The 13,121-nt window shown below is 50.4% G+C and overlaps 1 protein-coding gene across 1 annotated transcript in view; it reads left to right on the plus strand.

Moving 5' to 3' along the window:
- Positions 1-7,403: 7,403 nt before the first annotated feature.
- The window catches only part of LOC146866707 (fish-egg lectin-like), a 253,426-nt gene continuing 247,708 nt past the window's right edge, over positions 7,404-13,121 (plus strand). Inside the window, exon 1 of the mRNA XM_085600624.1 lies at positions 7,404-7,489. Coding sequence (XP_085456750.1) covers positions 7,438-7,489 — 52 coding nt within the window. The 5' untranslated portion in view covers positions 7,404-7,437. The remainder of the gene's footprint in view (positions 7,490-13,121) is intronic.

The following is a 13,121-nucleotide window of genomic DNA, read 5'->3' on the forward strand; positions in this document are numbered from 1 at the left end:
TTATTTAACGTCGGTTTGGCCACACCGTCCCATGTAAACAGAGTGCGCCGTTTAGCCAGCAGAAGGGCGATCCTCGCAAATCTGCCCACCACGCCCTTCAGCTGAGGCACATGACCCAGCAGACACACCGCCGGCACACATGGAAGCAAAGGCCCCGTCATTTTATGAATGTGAGTCAGCACCTCTCCCCAATACTCAAACACTGGCCCACAGCTCCACGCTAGGTGTAGAAAATCCGCATCTACCTGGCCACATCGTCTACACTGAGCCGATTCCCTCAATCCCATTCTGTGCAGTCGGGCCGGGGTGTAATATACTTGGTGCAAGAATTTAAAGTGGATAATTCGCAGGTTGCCATTGGGGGTGAGGCGGCCCGTCAACTGGCAAATCCGCTCCCAATCCGCATCCTCGAGCTGGGGATCTAGAATAGCATTCCATTTGGCAAGACTAGTATCAGGGCCGTTAATCGTCTCCTCCTGTACAGCTTTGTATAATTTAGTGAGTAATTTCTTCTTAGACGGAGCTACCAACAGCAGCTGCAGTGCCTTGAGTGTGGGGGGCTCTGCTGGGAAACAGGGGTAATGAGCTTTCATGGCCTGTTTGAGACGGTGACATGTATACACAAATAGTGGCGTGGGGTTTTGTATGTAAGCTAGATGATTCTGCTCTAGATAATGTCCCTGCGGGTACAAGTCTTGCATATGAGTGATACCAGCTTCTTTAAGCGATGTTAGAGGACCCGCCTCTCGTGTGACCGACAGAGCAGCGTGGTGTGCCAATGGCAGGGCCGGCGCATACAGCGGCAGCCTTTGCGTCCTACGGCCTATCGCCTGCCAGGCCGCAATTGTCATGTCCAGCGTGTTAATCGCAGCGCGTGGCGTGTGTCGGGCAGTGTGCGTGAGCATACCTCGAAGCGGGGTGGGATGGGCGTCCCCATCTTCCACCGCCACATGTGGGCACGCAGCTGTGTGAAAAATTGCTGAGTCAGTTTAATCGGTATATTGCAATATAAGTATAGAAAGCGCGGAAGGACGACCATTTTTATCACAGCGATGCGGTCTGCTAGGGACAAAGGGAGACGCAGCCAACCGTCCACCTGTTGCACTAGCGCATCATAAGTCCTACCGTAATTTTCCCTGATCACTACCTCGGGATCACGATGGACCCACACTCCAAGATATTTTACTGGGTCGGGCGTCCAGATCAGAGGGTATTCCAGGTGAGGCTGGGACGTAATCGTCGTGAGTGGAATAACGACCGACTTGTCCCAGTTTATCGTGAGCCCCGAGTACAGACCAAATTTAATGTATTCCCGGAGGACCGGGGACAAGTGTGTCTGAGGGTGCCTGATGAACAAGACCATATCATCCGCGTATAGTGATATTCCAACTGGCCGATGGTTAAAATTGAGGGCAGACTCCCTGTGACATTGCCGAATCTTACAAGCTAGCGGCTCAAGAACGAGAGCGAACAGTAAAGGGGACAGCGGGCACCCCTGCCTCGTACCCCTCGCAATGCGGAACGGCCCAGATGTGTGGTTACCCACGTGCACCACCGCCGATATGTCCGTGTACAAAAGCCGAATCCACTGCAGCATGACTTCCGGGAAACCCATCTTACGCAGTATGTAAAACATATAGTGCCATTCAACGGAGTCAAAGGCTTTAGCCGCGTCCAGCATGACAGCAGCCGCTGGCAGCTCAGGATTAAGGATGTGGAACATGGAGAAAATAGTCCGCAGATTGTGAGAGGTGGATCGCTCCGGTATAAACCCAGATTGATCGGGGAGCACCAGTCGGGTCATTAGCGGCTGTAGTTTTGTGGCCAGAATTTTAGCAAGTATTTTTGCGTCTAGATTAATCAGCGATAGGGGACGATAGGAGTCGCAGCTGGAGGGTGGCTTATCCTTTTTAAGGAGAGTGATAATCATGGCCTGGCGCAGAGTTGGAGGCAGTACGCCAACCTCATGCGCCTCAGCGTAAAGTTCCAGTAGATGCGGGGCAAGTAAGTCGACATAGGTCTTGTAAAATTCGGCCGACAGGCCGTCGGGCCCGGGAGCCTTTTTGTTGGGAAGAGAAAGAATAGCTTCTCGGACATCCTGCACATCTATCGGAAGTGACAGATATTCCCGGTGGGAGTCACAGAGCCACGCACACGCTATGTCCGATAGGTAGTCCGCCAGAGCCGACCCGTCCACCTCCCCCTGCGTCGTGTAAAGTGCCTGATAACAATCCTTAAATTGGTCTACAATGGCCTGCGGTGTGAAGTGCTCCATGCCCGCAGCATCCACAATTTTATCTATGTGTTGATGATGCGCACAAAATTGTAATTTAGCGGCCAGATTCCTGCCAGGTCGCCCACCCTCTCCGTATGCCCTAGCCACATGTCGCTTCCCCTTGTATTTGACTTCCGTGTCCGCCCATTTGTCATATTCTACAAGCAGCTCTTGTATACGCGCCAGCGTGGCAGCAGACGGCGCCACGGCATAGGCCCTCTCCAACCCAGCAAGAGCAGTCTCAATTTTAGCAAGCTGCCCCCGTATGTCCTTCAGAATGCCCGCGGTGGTGCCAATGCAGACCCCCCGGATCGTCACTTTGAACGCCTCCCAGAGAGACGCCTGGCTAGCCACGGAGCCCGTGTTTTCAGCAAAATAATTGACGATGGCCTCTCTAATAGTGTCTGCGTATAGCGGGTCCCGCAGTGCCTCCGCGCGAAAGCGCCATGTGAATGGGCGGTGGGGGCACGCCGGAATCCGCAGGTGCAGATATACGGGGTTATGATCTGACAGCGTGCGTGGCAGGTTGCGGACATCGAGCACCCATCTGTTAGTTTCCTCTCCCAATAACCAATAATCCAGTCGAGACCAGCTATTGTGGGCCGGTGTGATGTGCGTGCCTAGACATGTCCGTTCATTCTTCAACCGCCAGACATCCACCAATCCCCACTCCCCCATGGCCTCCCGAACACACTGAGCCACTCTAAGCGCGCGAGCACCCGCCGGGTTTGATTTATCAACCTGTGGATTGAGATGTGTGTTGAGGTCCCCCCCCCAGAGTATCGCAGCATCCGGCCAGGAGCGCACCGCAGCGAGCATCTGCGCAAAGGGGGAGGGATCATCCACCACAGGGCCATACATATTGAGAATCGTAACGTAGGTCATGCCTAGTTTGCCCTGTACCGCCGCCCAGCGCCCTTCTGAGTCAGTAGACGTATGTACGGGTTGGAAAGGGACACCTTTTTTAATCAGTATGACCACCCCGCGCGCATAAGCTGAGTACGAGGAAGCGAGCCGAAACCCCGCCCACCGATACGCCACCGCGGCCTCTGTGTGTTTAGTGAGGTGTGTCTCTTGCAGCAACGCCACCTGGACATTGTGCCTGTCTAAGTAGTGTAGGACTTGTCTGATTTTCTTGGGGGTGTTAAGGCCGCGGACATTCTAGGTTAAACATCTGTAGTCTTCACCCATTGTCACCAAGCAGGGGCCCCACTGTAATCTCAGCGACCATTTCCCCCATCGCACTACCACTCGCACTTCGCGTCATCACCCAAGCACACGCTCCAGGTTCGCACTCCTCTTGCATCCGGAACTGTAGTAAACCCCCGCCCCCCACCCACTTCAGCAGCCCAACTTTACCAAAGATGATCCCTGCCTCTACACAACCCAACATGAAAACAAAACCAAAAACAATCCCATTGCACAACGGTGAGAAAGAAAAGTGGGGAGCACCCACTGGGGGAACGTAGCGGCCGCAAACACCTCCCAGTCTTTTGGGGAGGGGGCCACCGTATTGTGTCTAATGCTCCCAGTGATTAGCCCACCACCCGGTGCGCCATATGTCTGCCTAGCGTGCGGCCAGATTCCCCAGTCGCAGTACAATCGCAGCGCCATGCGCGCGGCAGTCCATGAGACCCAGTAACGCACCCCGCACCATGACAGCCAGAGGCTGAAAGTACATGCAGATGACAACCAGCAAGCCCCCGGATCAGTCACATCGCCATGTCTCAGCAACAATACATGCAATAGCTAGCAAGGAGTCACAGGAGAGATAGTACAATTGCCACCTGGCCGCGCAGCAAACAGTAGATAGAAGTCAGCAGACATGCGGCCCATGGCCTCCACAGAGCGGGCAAGCCGAGTAGGTCTCAACACAGTCCCGGTAGCGGAAAGGTGAAACCTCAGTTAATCATCAATCTCGGAGGTAGGAGCAGAATGCTGGTGTGTTTTCCTCAATGATTTAGCATAGTCCATGGCCGACTTTGGGCTAGTGAATATTTTAGAGGCTTCGTCAGTGCCTATACGGAGGCGCGCCGGATACAGCATCGCATAGGGGACATGGTCTTTCATGAGCAGTTTTTTAACCCCTAAGAATTCTTTACGGGCCGACTGGACTGCGGCAGTGAAGTCAGGGAAAAAGGAAAGGACATTGCCTTGGTAGTTGATCGTGTCTTTCTGGCGAGTGATGCGGAGCAGTGTGTCTCTGTCCCTGAAGTTCAACAGTCTAGCTATGATGGGGCGCGGTGGAGCGCCCGGCGGCGGACGCGCACTGAGGGATCTGTGGGCGCGCTCAACGGCAAACATGGCTGAAAGATTCGTGGGCTCGCAGACGTCCCGAATCATGGTTTCTATGTAGTCCTCAAATCTGCCCACATTTGTGGATTCCGGCAGACCCAAAATCCGTACGTTGTTGCGCCGAGAACGCGCCTCAATGTCCTCGTTCTTGGCCTGTATCACTGCCAGCAGTTTCGCCATGTCCGTGGTCTTGTCGGAAACCTGCCTGAGGCCATCTTCGTTATCTGAAATGCGCTGCTCCGCCTCGCCCAAGCGCACCCCCTGCCTGTCCAACTTGGCGGAAATGGAGTCCATGCGACCGCTTAGAGCCTCTATCTTGCCATCTATGGATTGCAGGCTGGCCTGAATTGCCGACAGCGTTTTCTCTAAGGCAGTGGAGGGCGGCGCGGCAGACTCCAACTCCGAGTCCGAAGCCAGCGAGTGCGACGTTTTGCTTCCTTTGCGCGTCTCAAACGTGAGACGCGCCTGAGCCTTGTCAGGCTTGCCCATAATCGCCCCTCCAGCCCTCTCCGGCCCGGGCACTGGGGAGGGAGTAGGGCCACCAGGTGAAGGAGGCGCTCTCCCAGGCCAGGAAGGAGCAGAACACCAGGCGACTTCAGGATCCAGTCGGGGGGGGGGGGAGGGAGCAGCGTCCGCCGACAGTGATCACTCCAGGGGGGGGGGGGGGGGGGGCCCAGACGGCACACTCCACACTGCGCCAGCTGACTTGCACCTCACCAGCTCACAGGGGTAGCGCCGCGGGTCCCCCCACCGCCAGCATCGACCCCACCACCAGAGGTCCCACGACGATCTTGCACTAACCTCCACCACGCAGTCTTCCCGGCAGAAGTCCGCACCACGGTGCGTGTGTGTCCAGTCACCCAGATCTTGGCATCCAGACGCCAGGCAGTCGGAGAAGCACCCAGCGGGGGGGGGGGGGGGGGAGAGGGAAAGGGCATTTAAAGGTTGATGGGAAACTGATCGGGGAGCATCCTTTGGTCTGTAGGCTGCTGAGCAGTATTAGATATATGAATCCTCGAAGCCTAGGTATTCAGGTATGAGGAATGTCAATCTGGTGTTGCATTTGTTTAAGTCCCGATGAGATAATAATCTTTTATCAATTAAATGGTTATCAGCTAAGTTGGTGACTGTATTATGTTTGGTGTCTTTTAAAAGAGTTTCTGATGTTAGAGCTTTAGACATTTTTGCTATGCAGTTCATGCCATGGGTGGTACGCTTCCACATTATGAGGACTAAGAATTCTTCCTTGTTAGTGGAATTTCAAAGCTTCAATGCACATACTACCCTTTGTGGTATGATGCCTTCAGCAGTATATTAGTTTAACTAAGGGGGTGAGAACACCTGCCCCTCAGTTATTCATTGCCTTAAGAAAGACTTTTTCCTCCAGTATCTTATACTACGCTGAGTAGGTGAGTCAAGATCATGATGGCCAGATAGGGCATGGGTACACTTTCGTTTGGTGGCCATTCAGTTATAGAGTCCATGGATACAAAAGCTTTTTGGTCTGGAGCAAGATTAGAAGATATTTTGAAGGGGGGAGATTGGTCCAGGGTGTCTACATTTAAAACTTTCTATTGTAAGCCTGTTGATCGTGCTGCTATGTGTCATTGATGTGCTTTGAATATGCATTATAGGAAGCCTACGTAGTACTAGCACATTCTCCTAGCCAGTAGTGAAGAGTGTCTTGAAGTTTATTAAGACAGCGGATGCAAGTCTTATCCCACCTCTAATGATCCCCCCCATAGATTGTCTGTTAGTAGTTCTACTCTTTTGGTTCTTTCATGTAATCCCTGAAAACCCACAATCAAGGATCACTGCTGGGGGCCAACCAGAAGGAAGCAACAGACTCTGATTCTTGGACTCAAGGGGGAATACTCAAAATTCAAGAGAATATACTTGTGAGAGAAGAAGCGTTACCAGTGGTGTTGGGAATCCACCACTTCAGCAGCCCTAGTGGAAAAGCCACTGGGCCGGACAGCATGGATGGCTGGGACACCATCAAAGTATAATGTTTTTTGTTCCCCCTTCTGTCAGTTATTTATGTGGAAACACATAAATAAAATTTCACATTGGTGCTGTGATGAAGCTAAGGGTGGGACTTGCAATGAAGCTACAGAAATGTGGACGCTGAAAGAGAAATTATGAAAACTGAAAAGAAAGTGGGGAGAAAGACAAAAGTCAAGGGGCATACATGAAAGGAAACAGAAAGCATGAAGCTTAGATAAAGGAATACGTGGGAAGAAAGTGAAATAAAAAGGTAGAAAGAAATCTGGAAAGGGAAGGAACCCCCCTAAAATGCACAGTGAAGGTAAGTCTCAGCACAGTATGTTGTGCTTTTGATTATTTTATGAGTGCCCCCTCAGAGCTATTTGGAGGACATTTTACATTTTGGGCACATTTCAGCCTTACAAATACGTACTTAGGATGAGTGCACCCCCACAGCATCATTATACCACCCTCATGAAATCTTGAAGGGTGGGCGGACTGGCTGCCTTCCCTCACCCACTGCCTTAGAGGTGTAGTCCGAGTGTGGGGCATTTTAGTTCACTGGCTATTTCCTGGGGTGTTTCCATCTTAAGACGCACCCTTCTTACGCAAGGGCTTTGACAGGAATTGTTCACTGTCATGACTCCCTGGAGGTAATGGGCATAACGCCTCTGTCAACCCCTGCTCCCCCCCCCCCCCCTAATACGAGTAGGCCTTTGTTCCTTAAACGAGAGATTTCTGCAAGACAAACAATATCACAGGACAAACACATTTCTCAATCTGCTCTCCCTTCCTCCCGTGTTGAGTATTTAAGTCCGCGCGCCGGCGTCTCTGCTATTAGCGGTCTCTGCAGTGAGGGAAGAACTCACAGATAACTGAAGATGAGCCCCTCCGGCGTCCTGCTGTTTCTGCCCCTGCTGGGGCTCTGCTCGGGTAAGACGGACACCGGTCAATGTATATATTTATTTATTTGCTGTCTCATAACGCCTTACTATACCCAGCCTGGCTTCAGAGCGCCTGAACGGTGCAAAAGAACAAGCCATAATCGTTGATCAAGCATTCATTAATCGCGCTGGCACGACAGACAGATTTTAACATAGTGTCAACGTGGTCTAATAGTTGTAAAGGTAAATAGAATTTCAGAAAATCGAAAATAATCACGGTGAACAAGAGATACAGGTCATCCTCATAAAACAAATAATTGGCCTCATCAGGGCAATGGCCGTAAAGCAAAAAATATAGTGGAAAAAGTGGCATCGTGAGAATAGTGAGCCTTAGATCGAGATTAGAGGGAAGAGGGAGAGTTCCTCGTGTGCTGGACCGGACCACAAGGACAGCCGACAGTGTTGCCAGATTTTTAGACCCGTCCCAAGCCCAAAGCCGCTCAAATATAAGCCCAAAATAAGCCCAATCAGACCAGTTCCAGCCCAAAAACCAGCCCAAATTAGCAAGTCTCCAATTATGCACAAATTGTCATCAGAAACAAGGTGGGAGGGTGTTAACTGGGCACCTGCCTTAATGCTATTAATTTTTAAGACCAGTTCTCACTGCGACTTCTAAGAGCCCCTGCAGCTCCACTCTGCCTATTGCTTAAAGATTCAGCCCTCCCCCCCCCCGAAATCAGCTCCAGTTCGAGCGGCAAACAGTGTGCGTCACTGCATGCCTCGGCATCAGCAACGTGGTGAAGCACGGAGTGTCAGATCCATGCCAGGACAGTGGTAAACAGACGCACGTGGTGCTGCCAGCAGGTGCGTGCGAGGTTGGGTGGCCCCTGCACGACCGTTTTCGAAGCTGGGCTGGCCTACGAACAACCGATGTGGTCAGTTTTGGTTTGGCTGTTAAAACACTCCCTTTACCTACGTCAACTTCCTGGCATCTATCAATATTCATCACTTCCTACAAATAGGGTAACCAACTGGCATGGGTGCAAATTCAGGACGGTGAGTGTAAAAATTCAGGACAAAGGGTCATAATTCAGGACAGGAGGTCAAAATTCAGGACAAAACTTCGGGACAAAAGGTGCTTTTACAGACACATCAAAGGAGGTCGCGTAATAGTGTATAAGTAATTCCATCTATATCCAAACATTCATCCATTTGAAAACGTACGTATCTTTCCATCCATCATTTCACTCATCCATCCCTCCATCCACACTTTCACTCATCCATTCATCCACCCTTTCACCCTATCTATCCGTACACTCATCCATCCACTCTTCCACCCAACCATCTACTCATCCATCCAGCCATTTATCCACTCACCCATCCAGCCATCCTTTCACTTACTCATCCATCCACCCAGTTACTCATCCTACCACCCAGTCCCCTTTTCAGTCATCCATTCATCCTCCCTTTCTCTCTTCATTGACCCTTTCACTTAGCCATCCTTCCTTTCTTCGATCCACCCATACTTCAACTCATCTACTCATGAATCCATCCATTGACCCTATCACTCATCCATCCACCCATTCACTCACCGATCAGCCACCCATTCACTCACTCATCCATCCATCCTTTCGCTCATTATCCATCTATTCACCCTTCCATTCATCCATTCACCCTTTCACTAATCCATCCAGCCATCCACCCATCCCTTCACCAACTCACTCGCCCACCTTTTCCTCTTAATTATGAACTGAGCCTTTGTCTGCAGAGTTGCAGACAGAAGAGGCCCATCAAGAATTTCGCCCTTGCTGTCTTCCTAAAGCAAGGGGTGGGGTGGGGGAGGGTTCACTATGCACCTGCACATAGGCAATCTGAAAAAGTGGAAGTCATGAGTCATGCATGATGCACAGTGCCAGGCCATGAGGTGATTGTGACAAGGTGTTTCCAGGGCTTTAAGCGGGATGAAAAAACTGGGGGTCTCTCCAAGGGGCGTGTCTGATGTAATTAATGGTGTTGCTTAAAACAACTAAGCTAAAAATCTGTGCTTAGCATTGTGTATCGCCGGACTGGTATTTTGCCTCTTCTGTCATTGCATCCAGATATATATCACAACAAGTAACGTTACACCTACAACAAGCCAGAACCATTTGCTTTGTTAATGGTTGTTAGTTTCATAAAATAAAAATGCAGCCTCTGACTCACTCACCTGAGATCGGGGCGGGCGTCGAAGTCCGGACTCATCAACTGCGGGCGTCGCCCGGACAGCCTGCTGCTGTGCTGCGTGACTCCAGGCTGTGCTGTCGACTGGTGGTGGGCTCAATGGGCTGGCTAGCCTGCGCTGGGCAGAGAGCGCTGCCTGCGAGCCCCACCCACCGCCGCCTGTGGCCTGGGTGACCACCAGTGGACCACAGTGGGCGGCAGCAGCAGGGACACCACGTGCGTCCGACTCCAGTCCGACCCCTCATGAATCCATGCGTCCTGGCATCCACCGTTGAGCCGAGCCGAAAGTAAGAGCTCCAGGCTCCAGGCCAGCCTCCGTCAGGTCACGCACTGTGACAGCGCACTTGTCAGCCCCCGCATATATGGGAACCGCGGGGGCTGACCTAAAAATAATTCGCAGGGCCGTCATTGGTAGCGTTTTCGCGCGCTACAACATGACGGCCCTGGGAGATACCCACATTGGCTTAGCTAATTATTTGCCTTCAGTAAATAAGTACTGAGAGTTAAACGGTAAAGTTAGGTGGTGACAGTAGAGTGTGTGTGCACTGTGCTGCTGTGCAGACTTGGTGGCAGGCAGGTGCTGCAGCCGCAGCCGGGCCCGGTGCAGGCAAGTCAACTTAGTTACTATTGCAGAAGACGTGCTGCTGCTCTCTCTGGGTAGGGGGGTGGGTGGGGGGCTGGGCGGGATGATTGCTGGGGCTGGGCCGCTGGGGCCGGGAGGCGGGGAGGATTTGATTGACAACAACAACTTTGATTGACCGCCAGTCCGCCACCGCGGCGCGAAGTAATAGGAAGAGGCAGGCCCCCAACTTAGGACGCGTCACGCGTGCTGACTGAGCCAGGCTGAGCCTGCGCCTGCGCTCTGAATGAATTGCAATTGCCAATTTAATGCCAGTCAGTGCGATGATGTGATCTCATGTGGCGATGGTGGGCGCCCGCCCCAGGCCACTAATTCCCGCACAACCACATAAATCCAGCCCAAAAAGTAGCCCCCCGCCAGGCATGGGTTTTTCCCGCACAACTGGGAAAAAAGTCACCCAATTGTGCGGGAAATAGCCCAATCTGCCAACCTTGACAGCCTAACGGAACAAAGAACAAGTACGGGCAAGAGAGCGAGAACAGGAAAATATAGCAGGTGTAACCAACCAGGAGTCTGCTCTACAGTGCAGCGCCACCTACCGCTGAGTCGGAGGAGGAGTCGAAATGTGCAGTGGGAGCTGGAAACACCCTGACTCGAAAGAGAACCTCACTTGTATCAAATATTAGTACGCGTGAGAAATATAGGGGACTGACCTGAAGGCTCGGGCAATTTAATACAATCTTAGGGTCTCGGCCAGTGTCTAATGTCAATATTGCACCCACATTTCTCCTCAATTAACATACCTCAATATTATAGCATTTTCCACAAGCGTCCATCTATAATAACAATCTATACCATGTTTAGGGTTCACATGACCACGGTCTTGCCTCTTAGTTCTCTAGTGGCATTGTCATTGTAGAGCGAGCACTGAATGTTTCTAAAAACGATCACTTTTAATAAATATCTGTCTACGTGATTATATAATCTGATGTATTCAGGTTAAACATTTCTGCATGTTAAAGAAATATTTTTTTTCTCATTTTGAAGACATTGTATAATATTTTTACATTATGTCTGTTGCACTAAATATATGCCAAACGTTTTCATGGCTTTGCACATGCACAGACTCAGAGCCAGACCAGACTCATAGCTCACCTCACTCTACTAATTTGCCTGTGTGCCCTCCTCTATTTGTGACTTGGGCTTAGTACATGGGTCCATCAGCCACTTGCTAAAATGATTTGTATAAGGTGAGGGCTATAAACATGGAGCCCTGCCCAAATACATCATTTGACAACTTTTCCATAAATGCTTCCTTTAGTAAAGACAAATAAAAACGCGTGCATTGAAAATACATTTATAATAAGTGATCCCAGGGCACAGACACCCAGCCGTTGTGTTGTGCCTAAGTGTAGATGGAAATTCCCAGGGAGACCTGCGTAGCCGAGGTAGGGCAGCAGCGATGTAGCCTCAGCAGGGTTAATTTGCGTTTTACACCCCTCAAAATAATTCTTGGTTTGGTAGTTGGGTCAGTGAGGTAATGAAACTTGAGGGCCTCCTCTGCAAAGTGCATGGACGGGGCCCCCTACGCTCCGTACCCAGTCAGGAACTCCTCTCCGTGCATAATGCCGGATGGGGCCCCCTGGAGCTCGGGGGCCCCATGCACTGCAGGGGCTATTGTTACGCCATTGGCTGGGTATGGGGCCGTGAGTCGGGTCTGCTATGTTTGTGTTAGCTTTTCTTGTCGTTCTCATTTCACTAAGAGGGTTTAATTGTTAAATGTTTGAATCAAGTTCATAAATATATATAGTGGCCAGTTTACCAAAAACGTAGGAAATCTGCATCCATAGTAGTACTCCTTGAATGGGTGAAAATGTATTACTTTTTGAAATCCACAAACATTGGCGGTAGTAGGCTTGGAAAGCTGACCCAGCTCCAGACATACTACTGGCAATCAAACACCCAAAATATGATGGGATGAATGCTTGCAAGTAGCTCAACCAGTGACAACTGCTAAAGGTAGCATTCCAACCTATAATTGTCCGACCACTGTGCTACTCTAGACAGTCCCAACTAATGCAAATCAGTACTGACCTGTCTCATCCTGGAAACAGACCATGCCAAACCTTGGTCATCTTTCTCTTCCACCCTACAGCCCACTACTTTTTTTAGATGGAACATTTGAGATTCACAACCCCCATATCTCATGTACTAATTTACGCCCCTGCTCCTAAACTCTTCTTTTGTTCTCTGTTAGTTAATCAAGTTAGTTTTGTTCTCCCTGAAGCCACCCTGGTGTCTATCTGCCTTTGTGTCTTTCTCAGCAGAGCATTGTGTTGGAAAATTGCCCTCTCTTCAGGGTCACCCCACACTTTTTGCTTTTCTCCTCCACTTTTTGTGACCTGATTTTTGTTGTTCTTAGAACTCTGAGCACTTAACCACTGCTAACCAGTGCTAAAGTGCATGTGCTCTCTCATCTAAACATGATAACATTGGCTTATACCTAACTGAAATATTTAATTTACCTATACGTCCCTGGTAAAGTGCACTTCATAAGCCTAGGGCCTGTAAATTAAATGCTACTAGAGGACCTACAACACGTATTGTACCACCCACTTAAGTAGCCCTCCAACAATGGGCCAGGGCTGCTATTGCAGAGCCTGTGTGTGCAGTTTACACTGCTAGTTCGACCTAGCAAGATAAAACATTTGCCAGGTCCAAACCTTCCCTTTTTATATATATAAGTCACCCCTATGGTAGGCCCAGGACAACCCAGAGGGCAGGGTGCAAATATTTAAAAGGTAGTATGCACTTTTAAGATTTACATATCCTGGTAGTGAAAAACTCTCAAATTAGTTTTTCACTACTGCAAGGCCTATCC

Source organism: Triturus cristatus, chromosome 1_2, assembly GCF_964204655.1.
Source record: "Triturus cristatus chromosome 1_2, aTriCri1.1, whole genome shotgun sequence".
Classification (NCBI taxonomy): Eukaryota; Metazoa; Chordata; class Amphibia; order Caudata; family Salamandridae; genus Triturus; species Triturus cristatus.